Below are 24,560 nucleotides of genomic sequence, written 5' to 3' on the forward strand. Positions count from 1 at the left end.
GACTGGGCCACTCAGTGCACAGGTTTCGGGAAAGCCATGGCCTCTGCAGGGCTTGGTTATTCAGAAAGTACCCTCAAGAGCTGCGCAGGGTCAGTCTAAGAAAGAAGGTGTAGGATCTATTTGGGTGGAATGCTTCTGGTTGAAATCGACAACTCTAGTTAAAGGACTATTTTCACCAAATATTTATGATTTATAAAGCCATATATGAAATTAGTTTTACTGCTTTGTTATCCTGTTTGGCATTAGAAAATCTGATAATTGGGGCCTCCTGGAGGCCTAGGGATTAAGTCTCTTAACTCTCACTATTATGGCCTGAGTTTGATCCACAGTGAAGGAGCTCACCCACTTTGGCACAACAGACCTCTCCTGTCTCACCCGCTGCTCCCCTCAACAGTGTATTTCAGTCAGTCCGCCTGTTCTGTTCAAAACACTGTCTCCATGCTCCCCTATAGCACCCCCACTCCTGCACTTCTGGACTACACCCCAGATCTTCTATGCTAAAATAAAAAAAAATACCAAAAATCTATTCTCCCCATAATTTGCTATGGGCAAAAAGCATGAATCAGAAAACAATACCTGTAAATTGTGTTGAAATACAGGAGCTTTTGTGCCACTTAGTAGTATTCACTCAAAATGCTTCCTTTTTAGAGACATGGTCATTTTTATCTCATTTTAGATGTCCATACTGTGGATCACCTGACTCAGGACAGCCCTGCAAATCAGGACAGACATGTGTGGCAAGTTCTTACCGCCAGCAGCAAATACCATCCAACGAGAGAGCTGACTTAATGGAAAAAAGCAATTTGGACTCAATTCATTGTTTGAACCATAGTATCAAAATGAAAACAATTCAGCGATGATGCCTGAGAACTTTACTATACATAGGACCATGATGATCCCTGGTGAGCCTCATGCAGAGCATGCTGGAGAGAACGAGGAGGTCTTTAGTAGAATGAGGGAACCCATCAAGTATCCTGAGCACGTTAGTCACCAGGTGATTCAGAACTTTCAACAGCCTTTTGAATTTAGTGAACAAGGAAAAGTTGTGAGTGAAGAAACAATATTTACACCTAGAGGAGCCCTTCCAGAAGGGCTGCCTGTAAATGCAATGAGTGCAGGGACACCCATGATGAGGTACCTTTCGTTGTCCGAGACAGAACCCAAGGAGAACAGACTCGCTGCAGTTGTAATGAAAAGGGGAGAGCTGCGGAGATGACTCCAGTGCATTTGAATCCTCCTAGGTATGTTGAACATGAGCATCAGGAATTTTATGAAAGTGGGGCCAGTCTCAGCAACACATTTCACACCTATCCGCGTGAGAGTACCCAGTTGGGACAGAATAATTTTGGATATAAGAGATACGGTGAAGCGGCCTCTAAAACCTCTGTTCTGACTGAACATCAGAAAACACAAGCAGATGATCAACCTGATGACTGTGGGGGCACCTCTGAGATTTCCTTACAGAGGGGATACCAGAGAAATCTCACTGCAGTGAAGTTGTTTGGCTCTAACGATTATGTGAAAACTTACTCATGGAAGACTGCCCTCACTTTACATCCACAATCTCAAACGGGAGTGAAGCGCTACCCGTGTCAGATATGTAAGAAAACTTTCAGGTGGAAAACTACTTTTAGTGTCCATCGGAGAACTCATACAAGGGAGAAACCCTATGAATGTCAGGCGTGCAGGAAAGTGTTCTCCTGTAAGTCAGTTCTTGTTCTACATGAGAGGACTCACACTGGAGAGAAATGCTATGAATGTGAAGGGTGTGGGAAAGCTTTTTCCAGGAAGTCTCACCTTACTGAGCATCAGAGAATTCACACTGGAGAGAATCCCTATGAATGTCAAGAGCATACGAAGACGTTCCCCTGGAAATCATCCCTCCCTCACCATCAGAGACGTCACACAGGCGAGAAACCCTATAAATGTGAAGGGTGTGGGAAAGCTTTTTCCAGTAAGTCTTACCTCAATGAGCATCAGAGAATTCACACTGGAGAGAAGCCTTATGAATGTGAAGAGTGTAGGAGAATTTTCTCCTGCAGATCGTCCCTCATTCACCATCAGAGAAGTCACACTAGAGAGAAACACTATGAATGTCAAGCATGTAGGAAAGTGTTCTCCTGTAAGTTAGTTCTTGTTCTACATAAGAGGACTCACACTGGAGAGAAACCCAATGATTGTGAAGAGTGTGGGAAAGCTTTTTCTAGAAAGTCATTCCTCAGTCAACATCATAGAAGTCACACTGAAGAGAAACCCTATGAATGTGAAGGGTGTGGGAAAGCTTTTTCCAGTAAGTCTTACCTCAGGGAGCATCAGAGAATTCACACTGGAGAGAAGCCTTATGAATGTCAAGAGTGTGGGAAGACATTCCCCTGGAAATCATCCCTCAGTTACCACCAGAGAAGTCACACTGGAGAGAAACCCTATGATTGTGAAGGGTGTGGGAAAGCTTTTTCCAGTAAGTCTTCACTCAAGGAGCATCAGAGAATTCACACTGGAGAGAAACCCTATGATTGTGAAGGGTGTGGGAAAGCTTTTTCTAGTAAGGCACACCTCATTAGACATCAGAGAATTCACACTGGAGAGAAACCCTATGAATGTGAAGGGTGTGGGAAAGCTTTTTCCAGTAAGTCAAACCTCATTAGACATCAGAGAAGTCACACTACAGAGAAACCCTATGAGTGTCAAGAGTGTGGGAAGACTTTCTGCCAGAAAACATCCCTCAGTATACATCAAAGAAGTCACACTAGAGAGAAGCCTTATGAGTGTCAAGAGTGTGGGAAAATTTTTTCCAGTAAGAACACTCTCACTGGACATCAGAGATGTCACTGGACAAAATCCCTATGATTGTGAAGAATGTGGGAAAACTTTTAAGGAAGTCAGCCTTCACTAGGCATGACAAAATCCACACTGGATGGAAATGCTGTGAATGTCAAGAGTGGACAGGCAGGCCTCCCCTGGTGGTGCAGGTGGTTGTGCGCAGCACTGTGAAGCTGTCCGTGGCCTTTGCGGTGGGAGTTTGATTCCCTGGCCGGCCAGGAGCAACCCCATGGTGCGGCAGACCTCTCCCGTCTGGCCCGCTGCGTGTATTTCAGCAGTGAATTTCGGTCAGTCTGCCTGTTCTGTTCCCCGCTCTGTCTCTGGTGCATCCTCTCACCCTCCCACACATCTGGCCTGTACCCTGATTCTGGTATGCTTGAATAAATAAAATCTTTAAAAAAATATTCAAACTTAGGAGCTCAAACCACATCATTCAGTTGAGAGCAATGGGAACTGACATACAGTTTCACTCCTAATTGCGTGGAGTTACCTGGTTCACTCTTCTCCCAAGTTCATGCAGTGATGATGTTCCTGTTGCTGTTGCTTCTAGTATCCTCTTAAGTTCCTGGGCGATGCTATTCATGTCCACGGTAGCTGTCTGTCTACATGGCACATTGCATGTTGCGTGGGTAAGTGATCTCTCTGGGTTTTCTAACTTAGTCGTCACGTTCTATCCAGTACTCTAAGTCTCTGTGGTGCCCCCTGATGCTGGGATTGCTCACCAAAAAAATGTCCTTCTCTAGAAGGAAACCTTGAACTGTGTGCTATTGGCTGTAAGTTGAGGTCTGCAGATGTGTTTACCTACCTTTCATGATGAAGGTTTCTCGGGGCCTCCCTGGTGGCCTCGGGTTAAGTCTCAGCGCTATTGCCTGCTCTGGCCAGGGTTTCAGCCCCAGCTAGGGAACCACCCCACATATGCTAGAGGCCGCAGCAGGCCTCTCCTGTGTCACCCGCTACTCCAATTAGCCAGGTATTTCAGTGGTTCTGCCTGTTTGTCGCCACACTCAGTATCTGGTGAATCCTCTCACCCCGAATCTCTGGCCTACACCCCAGTTCTACAAAATGAAGGAATTTTTTTGGAAGATTACTTCTGCATATAAGAACTGGGGTGCTAGCCAGAGGTATGAGGGGGTGAGAGGATTCTCCACAAAGAGAGTGGGGAGCACAACAGGCGGATCTACTGAAATCCACTGCTGAGGGGTCAGTGGGGAGACAGGAGAGTTCTACTGTGCCATGTGGGTCACCTCCCTTGCCAGGGATCGAATTTGTGTCTGCAGTACTGAGAACAGCTTCATAGTGCTGAGACTTTCACCCCTGCACCACCAGAGGCCCCTATATTATTTTTAAAGGAAAGGATTCTTGCCTTTTATTTTTTTTTTTTTATTAAATTGATGTTCATCTTTGGGCAATATTGGATTGCTCCCCTTCTGTACAATTCTTGCAAATGTCCTGTCCCCACCGTCCCTGTGACCCGTCACCCCAGGCCCTGGTACTCCTCCCTCCCATCTTGGGCCCTCTTCTGCCCCATCCCCTGCTGGCATCTCAGCTGTCATCTGTCTGCTAGTTTTGTCTTTTTCCCCGACACTTTCTTCATTTCCCTGTATTCCTCCTGGAGGTGATCAATGTAATACAGTTCTTTTTCCTTTTGTCTTTGTTCTGAACATAATCCCTTCCGCCGTTGCTGGCTGTGCCCTGAATGTGGTCTTTGTCTGAGTCAGTTCATAGCTTGGGGTGAGTGGTCGGCGTGGAAGGTGGTGGCCGAGGAAGTCCTTGATGTCACTCTGCTACCCCCTTCCCCCAGCGGCCCTGAGCACCTTCTGGTGTGTTTCTTTGGCGCCGTGGTGATGCCGAGCGGAGAGTTTGTGTAGCAGACCCGGAGTCCGAGGCCTCGGATGTGCTCTTCTTCGTTTCTTCTATTTTGTGTGAAAATAGTTCCGAGTGGAGCCCAGAGTTCCAGAAGAGCCAGACATTTACTCACAGGAGTAAGGACAAGAAAGCTCCCTGAGCAGAACGGTCCCAAGGGGTGGCCGCTGGGGCCGAGAAGCAGGGGCTCCCATGGCTGTGGCAGGAAGGGAACGGGTGCTGGTCGTGGGGGTCTCTGTGGCGTGTCTCTTGATGAGGGACTTGGCCTGAGGGCTCTCCCGAGGCTCCGAGGCGCACTGAGTTTGCCCCCGTTACTCGCCTGCATGTCCACACCTAGCCTCGGTCTGTGGGTTTGCAGTCGTGCCCTGTGTCGCCTCCGCGGTGTCCCCTCCGCAGGGCTGGGCTCGGGCCCGTCCATCGGGGATTGTTTCCCTGATCATGGATTTTGGACTTGGGTGCCTGCTCCTCCCTGCCTGCGCCCTCTATGCAGCTTCCTTCATCAGGAACATCTCTACAGCCAGAGCCCCTGTCCTGTGTTTCCAAGTCGGTGACTGACGGAGTGTCTGTCCCCTGAGAGTATCTTCCCTGATTCAGGGGGAGGTACATTGGTCCCTTCAAACTCCACCTGTAGTGTCGGGGCCACGGGCCATATTCCTCAACGCGCCATGGGAGGTTCCTGAGGTTTTCACCCCCAGGCCGCAGGCCGCTTTCCACGATGCTGCAGGCTCCTAGGTGTCCTTGAGCACCCATTAAAGATGGCATCGGGCCCCTCAGCCTTCACCTCAGACCTGGTCCAAAGAGGCCTGCAGGGTTTGCTAAGACAACGCTCCTCTGCTAGTGCCACGTTCCCTGGAAGTGTCTGTTGCTGTGATGTGACCCATGTGGGCTGTTGCAGCAAGGGTCACTCTCTGCTTTGAAGGTGAGGGGTTCAGGGCCTCGTGTCATGTCCCCCTGCAGGTGTGTTGGGGCGGCCAGGGGTGTGGCGGGTGAGGCCTCTGAGGATGGGTGGGCGGCCCAGGTGGGTGGTGATGCTGTCGGCAGATGCCCAGGAGAGGCCTCCACCGTGATCCGTGGGACCTTGCCCAGCTCAGTCACATCCCGGGGTCAGTATGTGCAGGATCAGCATAGCCCAGAGACACTGCCCACACTCCAGCTGTGAGGACAGTACAGGAACCCTGAGCTCCAGGGACAGGGAGTGGACCGGGGCAGGGGAGCACTCCCCAGAGAGTGGGGAGCAGAACAGGCAGATCCATTGAAATCCACTGCTGAGGGGAGCCGCGGGGAGACAGGAGAGGTGCTGTGCCCTGTGGGTCAGCTCCCTGGCTGGGGATGGAGCTCTTGCTGCGGTGGCTGTGGACAGCTTCGCGCTCTGAGACTTACGGAGCAGGGAGGCTATGGGTCCATTCTTGTGTGGGGCGCTTATCCTTTGGATATGGGGACAAGAGGTGTGTGCTACTTGCAGGTTTGTGCCATCTCCCTTGGTCTCCCCCACCCCTAAGTTCATCCCCTGGATGAAAGGGAGTGTACCCATAAGATACCAAGGTGGATGGCTTCTCTTGGGCTGTGAGGTTCTCTTTCTCTGGAGAAGCAGAACTGCTCGGGAAGAACATGTTCATCTTGGTAATGTAGCCAGGCTAGAAGACAAAGAATAGTTTGACTTTGTTAACAGTAAAGTAATGAGCAGAAGGAACGCAGGTCTATTTTGGGGATGTATGTAAGCCTCCGGGGACACCCTGGTTTCAGAAATGAGAGTTAAATGACAGAGTGAGTGTATGTAATGTCACCAAACTCTGCATTGAAAAACATATGCCTTCCAAAGTACAAATAATGAACTGGAAGAGGAAATTAACAAAGTCATGCCATCTACAATTGCACATGCAAAAAATTAACTGGGAATAAACTTAGCAGAGGAGGTGAAAGATTTTACAAGGAAAACTATCAAACATTGTGGAAAAAAATAATAGAAAACATAGAGAATTGGAAAGAGAGACCCAGCTCATGGGGTGGAAGAATCAACATTGTCCAAAGGGCCATCCGGCCCAAAGTCCCTTCTAGATTCACTGCAATCCCAATAAATATCCTGATGGCATTCTTCAGAGGAATGAAGATTACAAAGATTACTGAGGTACATATGGAAACACAAAAGACCCCAAATAACCAAAGCTTCCCTGATTAAAAGTGGGGGGAAATGAAGGAGTCACACTTCTGACCTCAAACTAAAGGTAAGGGGCCTCCCTGGTGGCCCAGGGGTTAAACACTGTGCTCTCAAACTACTGCCAGCCAGTGTGCACAAGTTGGATCCCCAGCCGGCCAGGGAGCTGACTGACATGTGCCTCAGACCTCTCCTGACTGGTCTGCTGCGCCCCTCAGCAGTGTATTTTGTCAGTCAGCCTGCTCTGTTCCCTGCTGTCTCTGGTGAATCCTCTCAACCCCGGCATCTACGGCCTGTATCCCAGCTCTTGTCTGCATAAATAAATAAATCTTATATATTCGTTAAATGAGTATTTTGGAAAGCCACATAATTGAGCTAGAGTTACCTTATCAAATCCTTAGTTATAAATTAATCTGACTTGTGATATCATTTTGAAGAATACTAATAATAAATATGTGTAGATTCATGAAACACATCTGTAAAAACTTGGATGTGTGTAAGATTATGTGGAACATCCCGAGAGACAGGAAATACATCCCGAGAGCAGGCCAGGAGGAGCATCCCTTCTCATGAGTAGGGAAGAACATCAAGCAGTCTCGGGCCGGGAGAGGCGGCGTTGTTTCCAGCTCGTGTCATGAGACTCTCGTGGGCTTGGCTGCAGTGACCGACATGTCGGCCAAGGTGAGGTGAAGTGTGGACTCTTCTTCCTGAGGAGAGAGTGATCGGGGCCGTCCTCCTGCGGAGACCTGGGGTGGAGGATGTGGACACCGCTCGGGGTGCCGTCTAGCTGTGACTCTGGGCACCCTGCTTGGGGGCCTTTCAGGGTGAGCTGCGGAAACAGTGTGAAGGACACGTGAAGTCTGTGAAAAGGCCCCCAGCGCTTGCCGCGGTCACTGCTGAGTAACCCGGGAATGTTTTCCATCTGCTGGGAGCCCTGTGCTGGCTCTAGCGACTCATGGCCCTCCAGGGACTCCATCGGGGAAGCCAGAGCCGCTGCCTCCCGGGGCCTGAGTCCCGAATTCACTGGGGGAGGTTCCCGGGGCCGGGTGGAGTCGGGGTGCAGAGGTGGCCCAGACCCGGTGGTGCCAGGAGGCGGCCCTTGGCGGGTGGATTTCTCCATCGGGCGCAAACGTCCTCAAGGTGCTCGGGGGATTCTTGCAACAGCGGCCTGCGAGGCCCGAGGAGGAAACGAGGTGACAAGAAGCCACGGGCGGCGGCGTGGTGGGGTGGTGGGAACCTGCACCCGCCCGGGCAGAGGCGGCCCTGGCACCTTCGCGCTTGGGGGCTCTCGCTGACGCGGGGCGCTCCGCGGGGGGACGGGCCATCCCGGGTCCTCGGCGGGACCATCCACCCCTCGCGCCCCCGTGACCCGCGTGTCCTCCCCGCGCTGCGATGGTCTCGGCGCCGCAAGAGCGTCAGCCCGTCCCAGGCACCTCCTCCCTGTGCGCCAGTGTCTGAGCTGGCGGTGCCTCCTCTGGGTTCTCAGTCCTCCCTCGACTCCCCGGGGCGCTGCTCCTTCGGCGCTGCTGGACACGGGGTGTCCCCAGGGGTCGTGTGGGTGGCTGTCATCAGTGTGGAGAGACAAGTGCATGTGGGGGTTGTTCTGTGTCTGTCACTCACCTCCTCCTTGGGGGATGTGACCTCGAAATTGGGAATTTAAAAAGTCCTGTTGTTGGGGCCTCCACAGTGGCGCAGCGGTAGAGCGCTGGGTTGCGAAGCTGCCCGCGGCCTCGCGGCGCCGGTTCAATCCCCGGCTGCTCCCCGGCCACCGGAGGAGGGTCCCACATGGCGCGCAGACCTCTCCTGCCGCCCGCTGCTCCCCTCAGCAGTGTCCTTCGGTCCTTCTGCCTGTTCTGCTCCCCTCTCTGGCTCTGGTGAATTCTCTCACCCTCCCGTGCTTCTGACTGTACCCAGTGCATGTATAAACAAAACAAACAAAACAAACAAATAAATAAATAATAATAAAAACATGCCTCTATTAAAAAAATAATAAAAATAAAAAAATAAAAAGTCCTGTTGTTACAGGAGGTGGGGGGACTGCAAAGCCCCCAGAATATCCGCTCTAGAAAGGGTCTGCCATCTGCTGCATCAAGAAAAAGCATAAAAAGGGGCCTCCCTGGTGGCGCAGCGGTTGATCGCCCCGTCCGACAGCGCAGTGGGCCTACCTGTCTCTCCCGGGAGGGCCGGTCTGGCGCATCCGCGGTCCCCGCTGAGGAATCCCGAGCAGGTGCCCAGCTCGGGACAGAAGCCTGTCGCCGCTCGAAAGGTTCCCGACGCGTCCGTGGCCGTGTTTGGAGCAGACACAGGCCATCTCCTCCCTTCCAGGTGGAACTCCCCGACGGGCGCCCCGCGGGAGGAGCCCAGGTGTGCCAGCCCTGTGCACCTGTTGGCCGCACCTGCGTGTTCCCGCCCGTGCCTGAGCGCCCCACCCGAGCCCCGGTGTGAAGGCTGGCGGGACCCCAGTTTCGGTGCCACCCGTCTCCTTGGGCCTGGGGCCTCTGCGGTCGCGGGAGGAGCAGGTGAGTGGTGGGGGGCGTGGGAACACCCCCGTGTGGCTGCCCTCGGAGAGGGGCCTCGAGGCCCCGGCGTGGGGGCTGTGGGTGGGAACCCGGGGGCTTGGCTGGCGTATTCCCTGGCTGGGAGGACCCTGGGGGTCGGGGCTCATTCCTGAGCTTGACCCTCCGTGACCCGCCTCCGCGGACCAGTCTCCCAGCACATCGTGGCGAGTGGGTGCACCTGGAGTGGGTGCACCAGGCCAGTCTTGCTCCCCACCCATGTGTTCATCTCAGGGAAACGCCTCAGGGTTTGGGGACTGCGGGGTGACATAGTCCAGGGCCGTTGCCCCCTCCCCACCCTAGTCTGACTGGCAGGAGAGCACCCTGCTCCCAAACGGGTCTGAATGCCGGCCCCGAAGGAAGGGGAGCTGGTCTCTCTACCCCACCGGGTGCCCTGGGGGCAGGTGATGAGGATCTAACCCGGGGCGCCCAGCCTCTACTCTCCAGAGAGGACCTTCAGGAAGGAGGCCACAGGGCCTCCCTGGGGAGCAAGGGTTAGACGCAGCTCTGTGAGGTTGTCTGCAGCCTCTGCTGCGCGAGTTCGGTCCCGGCCAGGGAGCTGTCCACAGGGCGCCGCAGACCCCTCCTGTCTCCCCGCTGCTCCCCTCAGCAGTGTTTCAGTAGATCCTCCTGTGCTGCTCCCCACTCTCTCTGGTGAATCCTCTCACCCCCCAACCTCTGGCCTGTACCCCAGTTCTGGTATGTATAAATAAAAAATGAGATAAACCCTCCACATGATTAGGTCACGAAGGGCGGGAAGCAAAGTCCCTCTGTGCTCACGCTTCTTTTCCACTACGGTAAATTCAAACTTTTTTTGGAAGAAAGTGGATCAGGCGGCTTCCTGGGTGCAAATTTTCACTTTATTTATTTTTCAAAGATTATTTATTTATACAAGAACCGGGGTACAGGCCAGTTGTGTGGGAGGGTGAGAGGATCCCCCAGAGCCAGAGCGGGGAATAGAACTGGCAGTCTGACAAAATACACTCCTGAGGGGAGCAGCCGGCACAACAGGAGGGTTCTGCCACACCTTGTGAGACCCTCGTAGGCCGGCCGGGATCGAACTGGTGCTGCAGAGGCTGCGGACAGCCTCAAGCGTGATGCTCAACAGTCTGCGCCACCAGGAGAGGCCTCAAAATCAGACTGCGGGTTCACAATGACCTGTGGCTCCCCTCTTGGCTCTCCTCTTGGCTCCCCGTTGGCTAGTTGCTTTGGTAACTATCAGTTCAAAACCACATCTAATAGAATGAAAGTCTCCCAGTAATTTGAGCAGAGGCCATGCCAGGGACTGTATTGGTTCAGGTTGTCCTAAATTGCCTTCTGAGTGGAAACAAGTTTTTTTCTAGCTGGCCTACGAGGCTGTGATTGAATAGGGAGGGAAACCAGTGACTCTATGCATGTCATTTTTCTAAATTGTTGATAATGTAAGTTGGGATGTTCCTCAGATTTTCATTTTAGGTTTCTCCACTTAGCCATGATACTTGGGAGGTTTCTCCCACGAGGCCTCTGAGCTCCATGTCTAAAACAACAATTCTCATTTGAGGCTGGGGTAGATAGAAAGAAAATAGACTTTTAGAGAAGCATGAAAAATATTTTAGTGAGTTTATTCCAGTTTTGTCTGCTGCAACGCGTGTAGTAGGTAGATGAAGAAATGGGAGGAATAAAGCCCCAGATAGTTGACTTTTTAATACAAAACTCACTGTGAGTGGGCTTGGGATACATGTTAGTGCTCCGTTGGTCCCAGTCTTACCACTTGCAAAGCCTTGATTGGCAGTCACAATGGGAAACGGTCATCTTAAGCCCTCAACGGCACTCTGCAGAAGGCTTTGTTTTAGCCCAGATGGACAGTAACGCCCTTAGGTGTCTGGGCACATCCACTGACTGACCTGGGACAAAGTCCTGGTGATAATCCGGCACCTTTCGGCTTTAAGATGTAGCAAGGAACCTGTGGAATGGAGGCAGCACTTTCTGGTTTTCACATCTAGTTCTGCCGTTCCCTGGTTTACTCTCTGCCACGTGTGTCTGCTTCTAGTACTGAAAATGTGGCTGATGCCACTGGTTGCTTTCACAGGGATCCCAAATTCCAAATCCTGAAAAAGGGTGTAAGTCTAATGTTCTGGTATCCACTGGTGTCCAGTGTTTGGAAATGCACTGGGCTTATTTGGAAAGTTTGGATTCTCTAAGCTTTCTTCTGGAGAGTCTGCAATCACTGTCTCTCCACGATGTGAGAGGTGTTGCAGAGTCCAGCCACATTCCTTAGTCTGCCTGGCCTTCATTACCTATGTCAGGTGTATCTGGACACTTCAGGGGCAACCTTGGCCCTCTGCAACTCAAGACAGCTCCTCCCAAACACTTTCTCTGCAGAGAGCCATTGAGGAACCCCCTGTGTGCCAACATTTCTTGATTTTTCTACTGTGTGCAGTGTTGTAGATCTGTGATTTCATTCATCTGTAAACCACACGCAGTAGTGGGTATTGCTGGTCCCATTTTATACCCGAGAAAATTGAGTCTTGAAGGAAGAGCAACTTGCCGAAAGTCCACAGCTATTAAGCAAAATGGACTCCAAAGCCTTTCCTCTCCATCAAACCAGTTTGCCTCTCTAGTAGAAGGATTTGTGCCTCTGTACTTCTCCTGGGCAGGAAAGCACTCCCTGAGGACTCTGTAGGGGCTGCCCTCCTGCCCTGTGGAGCAGCTGTGATAAGGGCTCTCTGCAACCTGCATGGGGCTCTCAGCACTTCTGTCAACACCCTCCTGTTGAGCAGGAAGCCACACTCACATTCATCCAGAAGGTTAGTGAGAGAGCTACAAGTAGGTGTTGATTTTTCTTTCCCTTACGAAACAGAAATATCGCTAAACTCCTTGAAAAATTGACTTCCTAGTTGATTTTGAGTGTAGGTGATGCAGCAAGCCTCAGACTTAGGATTTTCAAATGTCCTTGGCCGGTTATTACCAATGACTGTCAAATGTGTTCTCGGTGGTCTGAGTGTATCCCATGGGAAAATGCCTTTTCTCTGGGAGTGGGGCTTTTAATGTTCATTTGTGACTTAGATTTTAGCTGTATATTGAATTCATACCTTTATCCGCTTTTAACTATCTTGTCTCATAGCAGAAGCTGTTGAATGTGGTCTGGGCTCATACATTAGGTGTCTGATGTGATTGTCTTTATTCTGGTGGGTTGGGCTGGGAAGGGGTCGCTTCAGCCGTGGCCAGTGATATCCTGGGGAGAAAGTGAATCCATTTGCCCTGGATTCTATCCAGCATATTCACTTCCTTTATTTTACATCCTAGGGAGGTGACATGATGGTCAAGGTTACAGTACTTCTTCTTAGTGGTACCACAAGTCACCCAGATTTTTAAGTCACACTGCGCTCATACCAGGATTTGGGACTCTCTGATAGGAAGAGGGAGGCTTAGAGGTGAAGTGACTGGGCTGAGGTCCTGGCTGATTGGTGTATGACTTGCAGCTAGAACTCAAACCTGCTAAGGACTGTAGTGTAGCTAACTGAATGTTTAGCTACAGAATGTTTTTGTTGAATTGTAGCTGACTGAATATTTTTTAGAAACTCAATTATGTCTCGACTCTACCAAAAAAACTAGCTGTTTAAACTTTCCCATTGTGATTGTAAGGTGAACCGTTCTCTCCGATTTGTCTTATAGTAGGGAGAACAGAGACACCAATTCAGATGTTTACTTTTTGGATTTCCTGAGGCCAGCTCTCCTTAGGTTGCCCCCACCCCAATCCTAGATCCAGACCTAGGGCTCCACTGTCTGAGGACTCTGCTCCACCCACTGCCTCCGTTTTTCTACTGCAGAGGCTGTAAAAGTGGGAGCTCGTTAAACAAAAAAAGATCAAGAGTTCACCCTGCGTTTCAGTTCCCTTTTGGAGCCAGGGTGGAGGGCAGAGAAAGCAAGGTGTGCTACTTCACTATGTGGCTGCAGACTTTGCAGCCATTGGGCCGTCCTCCCCCTGGGCAGGAAAGTGGACAGACAGGGAGTGCTCCCAATTTCAGGAGTGGTCCTCCTGAGTGGCTTCCAGCACTTCTTACAAGAACAGTGAAGACCTCCTGGGCAACTGCAACAGACGATAGGCTCGGTGGTCTCACTGGATCTTGAGATGAAGCCAGGACTGTACTGAGTGACCCCAGTCAGTGAGCAGTGCAAAGCAGTGGCCTCAGAACCTTCCTCTTCCACACATCCCAGTCTCTCTGTGCTGGAGTCCTGGACAGGGCACCGGAGCATCTGGCTCTCAGTCAGGTTACTAAAGTGTTGAACTGCTGAATACTCTTGAATCTGCTGCACCCTTTCTGTTTACACAGCGAGCTGACTAATAGCAAGACTGTGCTATAGGTGATGGCTCTGCACTTAGCTAGGCTGTCAGGCAGGACGGGCTCTGCCCCATGGTGGCCTGCTGCCATTGTGTTTCCCTTCCTGTGCGGGTCTCTGCTGTCCCTGAAGCATCACCAGGACACCTTGGTGTCCTTCTGAATGTAATGACTTACTTGTAACTCTAGTCAAATCCCAGGAAAAGAAACAAAAGCAGGGACCTGACCGCCTCCTTAGACCCCTCTTTGTTATTTAGGCAACCAAACATATTTAGAATTCTTCCCTGTGTCTAGCCCAGGGGAGGAAGAAGTTTCTAGCAGTTATAGCTTTCTGTTTGCTGCCAGGTGCTTTCACAGAAATACTTCATTTTTTTAAACCAAAATTACATTTGTTCAGATGTCATTGTTGAGGATGTGTTCATTGTGTTTTACAGACGTGAGTAAATATATGTATGTATTTACGGGAAAGATGTGTGTTATAAAGTAAACAGAGTCTATATTTTATATATAATGTAGATAGCAAGAATAGCATACACATTATACACAATTTTCCTTTCCTCTTTTATTATTAAAGCAAAAAAAAAGGACAGTACAGGCAGCTGTTCCCAGGGTTGTGAAGGCCACACTGCTGTAGGGGGAGGGACTCTGTGGCCCTGGGGTGCACTCTGTGCTGGGTCCAGCCCCACACTCCCTGCTGGCTGCCGCTGCCTCACATGTGGCTTCCTGCTGTCCCCCATGGTCTGCATCCTGGGGTGAAGGGTGAGAGTAACCAATAAAGATTGACCAACAGAAGTGATTCTGGCTCTTGTCCTGCTGGGTCGTCTCGGGGCTCTCGTTCAGGAGTTCGCACCTGGCGGGTTGTGGACTCTGAGGCAGAGATGTGAGTGGGTTGGTGGTGGTATTTAGCATGTGCATGGGGTTGTTAGGGGGAAAAGGATGTCCTAAAGGTAATTCCATACAGGCTTTGTGGACTCCACCCCCACTCCAGGCCAAAGCCAAAGACACTGGGAACTCGCAAATCCCATCACCACCTCAGGGAAGGTGGCTGGGAACTGAGGGTGGGGTTAAGCAGCCAGGTTTGGTATAAAGCCAGACCCATGGGCTTTGGAGGGGATCCCCCACTTTGGCTCTCCGCCAGCTCGCAGTGTCCAGCCAGCTCTGAGAGTGCCTTTGGGTTTCCAGGTTGGCAGATTGGGTAGGATGCATTAAATACTTTATTTCCCTATTTTCTTCCTGAGTTGTACATTTTCCTTATTTCCTTTTCCCTTGTAAATAAGCCTTTTATTAACCTTTTGTGTATGCCTGTAGTGGAGTATTAATTAGTCCCTTTTGAGCTCGCGGGTGAGAACCCACAGCCAGGCCACCCGTTCAATATTGGGATTGCCCTATAACAGCTGGCGCCCAACGTGTTTTCCAAGCTTCACCTGTGGTTGACCAGCCCAAAGTAATTTTTCTTGCATTAGTCACCATCTTCAGTGAGCTCAGGCGAATTGCTAATTGGCCTGATAGTGTTGTAGAGCAACCCCGATACAAAACGGGGTGCCTGACTGTGGGTCCTCACCCGTGTGCTTAAAAGGACTTATCAATGCTCTACTGCAGGCACACGCAAAAGGTTAATAAAAGGTTTATTTACAAGGGAAGGGGGAATGAGGAAATGTACAGCTCAGGGAGAAAAGTGGGAGACAAAGTTTTAAATAAGTCCTACCCAATCCGCCGATCAGGAATCCCAAAATGGCACTCTCAGAGTTTGCCGCCAGCCAGGAGCGGTGAAGCCAGGAGGCGAGTGATCGCGAGCCAGAGAGACCCCAAGGCCCACGTGTTTGGTTTTTATATCCAACCTGGCTGCCCAACTGCACCCTCAGGTCCCGGCCACCCCCCCCTTTGGTGGTGATGGGATTTGTCTTTCCCAATGTCTTGATGGCTTTAGTCTGGAGTGGGGGTGGAGTCCACAAAGCCTGTATGGGATTAACTCAGGACATCATTTCCCCCTAACATAACCTCCGATCAGGAATCCCAAATGGCGCTCCGAGAGCTGGCCTTGAAGCAGGGAGGCGAGCTATAGCAAGCCAGCCCAAGGCCCACATGTTTGGTTTTTATACCCAACCTGGCTGCTTAACTCCACCCTCAGGTCCCAGCCACCCTCCCTTTGGTGGTGATGGGATTTGTCTTTCCCAATGTCCTGATGGCTTTAGTCTGGAGTGGGGGTGGAGTCCACAAAGCCTGTATGGGATTAACTCAGGACATCATTTCCCCCTAACATAACCTCCGATCAGGAATCCCAAATGGCGCTCCGAGAGCTGGCCTTGAAGCAGGGAGGCGAGCTATAGCAAGCCAGCCCAAGGCCCACATGTTTGGTTTTTATACCCAACCTGGCTGCTTAACTCCACCCTCAGGTCCCAGCCACCCTCCCTTTGGTGGTGATGGGATTTGTCTTTCCCAATGTCCTGATGGCTTTAGTCTGGAGTGGGGGTGGGGTCCACAAATCCTGTATGGGATTAGCTGAGGGCATCATTTCCCCCTAACAATAGGAGCTGTCTCTGGTCGGACCGGCCTTTCCTTTCCAACCTCTGCTGTCCTAGAGTGTGCACACAGGCAGGTCTTCTAGTGCATACTTTCCCTTCACTTAACAACAATTAAAAATTGGAAATAATAATACAAAGACGAAATCTTTTGTTGCGAGCCAGCCGCAGCCCTCTGGGTGTCAGGGATTCCTGAAGGATGGGACTGCGTTGGTGCAATTGTAGAGAATGATAAGGGAGGGGGAATGAGGAGACACAGACACTGGCTCAGGGTGTGGGCCTTGTCCTGCTGAGGGTCTCAGCAGCCCTTCATTTATAAATTTCAAGCAAACCAGGAGAGCGCCTGAGCATATGCATGAGGGAAGGTAACAGTCACATCTTTTCCCAGAGCAGCAAGGGTTGATTTACCCTTTTGCAGAGGCTGTGACATTTATTATTATTTTTTTTTTATTTAAAGGAGGCTCATTAGCTCAACAAAAGTTTCTCAGAATAGTCATTTATCTGAAATGACCAATCATTTTATTACAAGCAAAAGGCTTCTGGGGCTGCACTAACATTTCCATGTTTACTGAGTGAAGGATTAACTAAGGGCTGGGGAAACAAAAGGCAGGAAGTTACCTGGGGGAAGGGAGACAAAGGGATTTTTTTCCAACTAACCTATAAAGTTGAGACTAACATATTAACTCATTGACTAAAGCAAAAACCAGAAGGCTTTTATCTAGAAGTTATCATCTATAGTATATTGTTTTAATATTGATGGGCTCTTAAGGAACCAAGGGCCTGGAGGGCATTAGTGCCAGGCAAGCTGCACTGACCCCTCCCTAGCCCCCAGCTCTCCCTTCAGGGAGGAATTCCCCTAATGTAAACAAGGAGTTTTCTGCCTATTACTCTTCTACTTATCTAGGCAGCCTAGTTTCTGTATCTAACTTTAAGGGAAAATTCCTTTCTCTGTAAGATTGCTGATTGTTGTTTGTAGTTGTAAGGAGTTACCAATATTTTATCAGAGGCATGGCCAAAGATGGTTATAGCTAGCTCAACCAGTCACAAAACTGCTGTCAATTTATTCTCAAATGTGTACTCTAACAGCTACCATACCAATCAGCCCTAAATAAACAGGAATGAATTAGCAGGAGTCCACTATGGTGCCTTCTGGCTTATCAAGAGTTTTCTTCTGCTTGGAGCTTGGTTCACCTCTGACATTCAACTGTTATCTTTAACTATAAATTAAAAGACTTTCTTCTGTGGAACCAAGCTTAGCCGAGGTTTCGCCATTTTGTATATCCTCCAACTTGATATGTTACTTCTTGTCCAGCCGCATTCCGGAGATAGTTTCAGCAGTCACAACCCTCACTCCACTTGGTGACGAAAAAGCAGACCACCCCAGCCGCCAATGAGGGCAGTCCTGTCCATAAATGGAACAGCATCACTAACCGTCCAATCAGTTTGAAACTGTAACCGTGTGCGCCAAAATGCTTTGTAGTAGCCAATGAGTAATTGCCAGCTTCTTTCAAAATTCGTGCCGCTTGTGACCCTATAATTGACCCCTGCTTCCTCTGTTCGGGGCACTCGACCTCTGCCATTGCATCGGTGCGTGTCAGGGGCCCGGAATCGAGCCGTAATAAACTCCCTTTTGCATTTGCATCAGCTGTCTTTGGATTCTTGGAGGCTATGCTCACAGAGTTTACTGATCTTGGGCACAACATCTTCCAGTTAGCCCTTGCCTTAAATGGCCACATCTCCATACTAAAAGATTTAGCCCAGGGATGTTTACAGCCTTTTGTTCCCAGAAGTTTTTTCACTTATTCATGTAAGGCCAAATGTTGAATTGCTGCCTTTGGCAGAGAACTACTAATTTTATAAAAATGTAATATTTGTATCATGCACTGCCATTTGCCATCAAACTGGTTATTCAGTGATTGATCCATATTTGCAGGTTTACTTTTAAATGCATATTTTAGCAATGGTAGAAACTAGCCCTAAACAAATGAAGAGACTCTAGCAGGAGTCAGCTAACGAGATTCCTGATTTTTCAGAAATCTGCCCCATGCCCGGACTTTTGTCAGATGACATGAGTAGCATGGTCCCTATGATCTTTGTATCCATGCCCTTCTGAACTGGTCTGATGTTAATGCATTCAGCATTTGGCCCACCCATTTAGACAATCAAGTTGCAACAAACCCTTGCCACCATGGGGAACATCACAGCACACACATAACATTCTCACATCTTATAATCCTGTAGTACACCTAAGAGCAGTTCTGAAAACTGAAGAAGGGAGAGCACTTAGTCAAAGCTCAATGTACCATCTACTCAACTGTAAAATGTGATGATGTATTTTGTCCATCGGGGTGGCCTGGAAGGCAGCCCTTGATGGAAGACTCCACTGTCCTAAGTTTTAGTTCCAATGCAGGAGCTAGTCGTTATTTCCTAAATCTGGAATTTCTTTGTGATGTTGGTTTCTCTCAAATTAGGCCCATTTCTTGTTTTGGAGATCAGGGATTGTATTTTCTCCTAGTGTTATAGGGCAGGCCCAATATTGAACGGGTTGCCTGGGTGTGGGTCCTCACCCGCGCGCTTAAAAGGGACTTATTAATACTCCACTAAAGGCATACACAAAAGGTTAATAAAAGGTCTATTTACAAGGGAAAAGGAAATAAGGAAAATGTACAACTCAGGGAGAAAATAGGTTCTACCCGATTAATGCGTTCTACCCGATTCGCTGACCTGGAAACCCAAAGGCACTCTCAGAGCTGGCCGGATGCTGCGAGCTGGCGGGGAGCCAAAATGGGGGAACCCCCCACTAAAGACCACATGTCTGGCTTTATACCAAACCTGGCTGTTTAACCCCACCCTCAGGTCCCAGCTACCTTCCCTTTGGCGGTGGCGCTTGATAGGGACAAGTATCACCAGTTTTTATTTTAAGACTTATTTATTTATGCATACAAGAACTGGGGTACAGGCCAAAGGTGTGGGGGATGAGAGGATTCACCAGAGACAGAGTGGGGAGCAGGACAGGATATACTGCTGAGAGGAGCATTGGGGGAGACAGGAGTGGTCTGTTGTGCCATATGGATTGCTCCCTGGCCAGCCTAGGGTGGTTGTCACTAGCTTGATAGCACTGTCTTTACCCTGTGCCACCAGGGAGGCCCAATATTCAATATCCTTTCATGATAAAAAAAAAAAAAAACAGCAGACGGAAGTTCCCTCGACCTGAGAAAGTTATCTACAAAAACAAGCAGGCAGCAACAGACTTATGGTAAAAGGCTGAATGATTTCTCCCAAGGATCAGAGACAACATAGAGATTTCCAGTTTGGCTCCTTCACTCAACACAGTACTGTGGTTTTAGCCAAAGAAATTAGAGAAGAAAGAAAAATTCAGATTGTAAAATAATATGTGAAATTATCTTATTATATATAAAATGATACTGTAATAACAAAATCTAGAACAATCCAATGGAAAATTATTAGAAGAGTGAGTTCAATAGGTTTAAAAATCCCTCAGTATAGAAAAATCAATAGTTAAAACGTTGAAAATGAAATTAAGATAACGATCTATCAAAAAGAATAAATGCTTAAGAATAAATTTTACAATGGAAATGCAAGACCTTCACAGAGATCACTATAAAACATTGTTGAAAGCTGTATTAAAGATCTAGATAAATGGAATGATATCATAGCTTCATGGATCTGAGGCTTCATATTGTAACCATGGCAATATTCCCTAAACTGATATATAATTTCAGTGCATATTTATGAAACTTCAGCCTGTCTTGTTTGTGTATTTTTTGCAAATATTAGCAAACTGATTCTAATATTCATAGGGAAATATAAAGGACTCAGAATGGCCAAAAATATCTGAAATAAGAATAACCAGTTTGAAGGGTTCAGTCTTATTTCCAAACTTGCTAAAATTGAAGATATAAAGACAATGTGATACTAGCAGAACAGCCATAGATCAATGAAATTGTAGGGAAGGTCCAGAAGTAAACCTTTACATTTATGGCCAACTGATTTTTTAACAAGTGTGAAAAGAAAACTCAATGGAAAAAATTAGTCTTCTCAACAAATGTTGGGACAACTGAATGTCTGTGTGCAAATAAATGAAGTTGTATATCTTAGACCACACACAAAAATTCATTCAACTCCATGTTGAATATCAATATTCAACTTAAAAGGAATATCAAATACTAAAAAGTTCTTGAAAGAAAATATAGTGGTAAATCTTGCAGCTTTGGGTTAAAATGGCTTGTTAAGAAAAATATAAAAAAATATATAAATGGGGCCTCCCCTGGTGGGGCTGCGAAGCTGCCCGCAGCCTCTGCAGTGCAGGTTCAATCCCCGGCCACCGGTGAGGGTCCCACATGGCATGCAGACCTCTCCTGCCACTCACACTGCTCCACTCAGCAGTGTATTTCATCAGTCTGCCTGTTCTGCTCCCCGTTCTGGCTCTGGTGAATTCTCTCACCCTCCCGCTCTTCTGACTGTACCCAGTGCTTGTATAATTAAATAAATAAATCTTAAAAAAAAGAATGAAATTCTGAGACCTGGATGGATTTTGAAAGTCTTATGCTAAGTCAAAGAATCGAGACACAGAACATAACTTCTTGTAAGATTCCATTCATTTAAAAAACCCGATGAGGGATATCTACAGAGAGACATAGTAGATTGGATTTTGCCAAGCCTAAAGGTTGGTGCAAAAGGGAAGTATCTGCGTATCTGCTAATGGTCTAGGGTTAATTTGGGGGTGATGAAAATGTTCCAAATTTTATTTTGGTGATGTTTGCACAACTGTGAAGTTATCATTTATTTGTATGCTTTAACAGGTGACTTTTATGGTATTTGGATTATATCTTTAAAAACTCTTAAGAAAAATAATGACTATCACCATTAGGTTGTGCTAAAACAGCAGTACTATGTAGTGATTTTAAACTTCAAATGAACAAAATTGTTGTAATGTCTGAATGTTTATGTGCTGTTGTTCATTTTGTTCTTCACTTAGGAAACATCCTTCAGGATACATCATAAAATTTACTAAGAAGCACCCTTTGATTGCTATTATTTCTGTTGCTGAAGTGTCAGGGAATGGAGAGACAGAAGAAGTTTTTTTTTTTTTTTTTGCCTAGACCAAAGTCACACTGTGTGTGATCTGTGTGCACCTCTGCATTTGCTAACTGGGCTGAGTCCACCATCACTTCCTTTCTTCAGGCCACTCTATTTTCAGCTCCCCTGGGTGGGCTTGCTTGCTTCATGACACAGAATCCTCTCGTGATGGCTTCCTGGAATGAGTGCCTTTCTTAAGTATACAAGCACTGGTACAGTCAGAAAGAATTCAACAGAGCAGGCAGAAGGACCAAAGTACACTGCTCAGCAGAGGCATCAGGTCTGCATGCCATGTGGGACCCTCACCCAGTGAAGCCGATCGGCTGCAGGCTCAACTGCTGACATGAGTGCCTTTCTTGGCAATGAAACACCATGACATATTTGCAAGCAGTGACCAAGGGGCATAGACTTCAGCATGTCTGTTCATGACATGTTTCGCTTGTTCAACACCTTTCTATTGTTCCTCGTGGGTTTGCTTGTATTTCTTTTATTTGCCTATCAGATCCTCTTTTTTGTGTTAACATTAGTACAAATTTCAGTTCCATCACAAGTATTCCAGTTTGCAGTAAGTTCTCTCTTCTCTGAATTCTTTTCTTTTAAAGATTTATTTATTTATGTATACAAGAGCTGGGGTACAGGACAGAGATGTGGGGGCGGGGGCGGACAGAAGAGGCAGATTGACTGAAATACACTGCTGAGAGGAGCAGCGGGTGAGAAAGGAGAGGTCTGCTGCACCATATGAGTTGTTCCCTGGCTGTCTGGGGATGGAACACATGCTGCACACACTGTGGACAGCTTCATAGTTTGGTGCTAAACCCCTTGCACTGCCAGGGAGGCCCTGTTCTCTGAATTCTTATCATGTGCATTAAGTGTTTCACTTCTGTCACACAGACCACAAACTACCCAGCACATGTTCGCATTGTTGAGCATATACTATGTGCTAAGAACTGCACTAAAAGCTTCCCATTTTTTCAGCATATTTAACCATGTAAATTAATCTTGTTTACTTTATTAATAGGCACAACCATTCAGTGAACTTCCCATTCTTTTCTGATTATTTATCTAATTGTCACACAAATTCTATTACAGAAAAGATAGGGCTTGATAAATACTGGTGAATTACTTATTATTTTCTCGTTTCTATTTTTTTTGTCTTTAATTAAGCTACTGAAAAAACCTTACTAAATGTGGTAAAAGTATGTTTTGTTCACTCACTGCCACGTCACGTCTCAGTAAATTTCAATTATTTTATTTTGTAGTTTTTAAATTAATAGACTTTATTTTATGAGTTAATGTTTGTAGAAAAAATGAGTGGAAATTGCAGAGTTCTCGTATATCCCCTCAACCACCCAAAAACAGTGTCCCTTCTTATTAATATCTTGCATAGCCACTAATTTTCCACCAATTTAGTGATCCAGAATCTACTGTTACAATTGATGAACCACTATTGATGCATTATCTTTAAGGTCCATATTTTACATTAGGTTTCACTCTTTCTGTTGTTTATTTTGTATCATTTGATAAAGGAATAACTTACACACAAAATAACTTATACACACACATATATATGTTTTCAAGGCACAAGTATATGTATATATGTATGTGATAACTTATTTTTTTTTTGACCACTGAGCTATATAGTTCATTTTCTGAATATACTACAGCTTATCAGTTCATCTGTTAAAGACTATCTTGGTTGCTTCCAAGTTTTAGCAATTATGAATAGAGCCTGCACAAACATTTCTATGCAGATTTTTCTGTAGGACTACTTTTAAAATTTTACTTGAATAAATACCAGTGAGGACAATTTATGGATCATATAGTATGTTTATTTTTATAAGAACAAAGCAGTTTGTTTCGATACAATTTCAAACCATCTTCCCAAGTGGCTATGCCATTTTGCAATCCCATCAATAATGAGGAGTTTCTGTTGCTACACATCCTCACAAGTACTTGGGTTGTTGTGCTTGGGATTTTAGTCATTTTAATATTAATGTGGTGATATTATAATTCTCTTTTAATTTTAAATTCTCTGATGGCATACTATAATTAAAATCTTTCTATGCACCTGTTTATCATGTGGATACTATGGTGAAGTGTCTTTTCAGATCATTTGTATATTTGGTAATTGGGTTGTATTTTTTAAAAGTATTTATTTATCCATGAAAGATCTGGGGTACAGGCCAGAGGTGTGGGGGATGAGAAGATTCATCAGAGACAGAGTGGGGAGCAAGCAGAACAGGTGGATTGACTGAAATATACTGCTGAGGGGAACAGCTGGCGAGACAGAAGAGGTCTGTGCTACACATGTCTAGCTCCTTGGCCAGGGATCCAACTCAGGCTGCAGTGTTGAGACCACTGAGGCTTAACCTAGTCCACCAGGGAAGCCCTAGGTTGCATGTTTTCCTATTGATTCTTTTTTAATAAGAATATTTTGTATTTATACTACTTTTTAATCATTTATTAATTCCAGGAGATTTTTGTGGATTCTTTGAGATTTTCTACATTGAAAATAATGACATCTGGGCACAAGTATTGTTTTATTTTTCTTTTATCAGTCTACATTATCTTTTACTTGCTTCCTGTTTATTTCATTAATCTAGAACTTTACAGTACAATACTGAATAGAATCAATGATAAGGGACAGCTTTAATTTGTTCCCAGTTTTTTTTTTTAAGATATATTTATGCACACAAGCACTGGGGTGTAGACCAAGGGTGTGGGGGGTGAGAGGATTCACCAGAGACAGAGTGAGGAGCAGAACAGGCAGACTGACTGAAACACACTGCTGAGGGGAGCAGCGGGGAGACAGGAGAGGTCTGCAGCACCATGCGGGTAGCTACCTGGCTGGGGATTGAACTCGTGCTGCGGTTGCTGGCAATAGCTTACACCACTATCTTTAACCCCTGCACCATAAGGGAGGTCCTGTTCCTAATTTTAAGTGGCATCCAGTTTCTTGTCATTAAGTTTGATTTTAGTTTTAGATTTTTGTAGAAATTTTATAGCTAGTCAAGGAAGTTGCCCTATACTTCTAGCTTATCATGTAAATTAATCTTGCTTTCTTTGTCATTCAAGCTCATTCTTTCATGATTCTATATAGATCAAAGTTCCATTAATACACAAAATTTAGGACTTAATAAGTTCTAGTGATACAGTCAAACTATAATCTTATTATCTGCATTTTATTTTGTTCTGGATTAAGTGCTGAAGAAAATTATCTAATTAATTATGT

The 24,560-nt window shown here is 47.1% G+C and overlaps 2 protein-coding genes across 2 annotated transcripts in view; both read left to right on the forward strand.

Moving 5' to 3' along the window:
* Positions 1-24,560, forward strand: part of LOC129146158 (zinc finger protein 39-like) — a 170,624-nt gene that overhangs the window by 128,146 nt on the left and 17,918 nt on the right. The gene's annotated exons all lie outside the window — the stretch shown is intronic.
* Positions 843-24,560, forward strand: part of LOC129146153 (zinc finger protein 260-like) — a 147,503-nt gene continuing 123,785 nt past the window's right edge. Inside the window, 3 exon segments of the mRNA XM_054697651.1 lie at positions 843-2,828; positions 2,830-2,889; positions 2,891-3,449. Coding sequence (XP_054553626.1) covers positions 1,213-2,828; positions 2,830-2,889; positions 2,891-3,023 — 1,809 coding nt within the window. The 5' untranslated portion in view covers positions 843-1,212 and the 3' untranslated portion in view covers positions 3,024-3,449.

Source organism: Talpa occidentalis, unplaced genomic scaffold (genome assembly GCF_014898055.3).
Source record: "Talpa occidentalis isolate TD23 unplaced genomic scaffold, MPIMG_talOcc4v2.1 talOcc4.18, whole genome shotgun sequence".
In the NCBI taxonomy this organism is placed as follows: domain Eukaryota; kingdom Metazoa; phylum Chordata; class Mammalia; order Eulipotyphla; family Talpidae; genus Talpa; species Talpa occidentalis.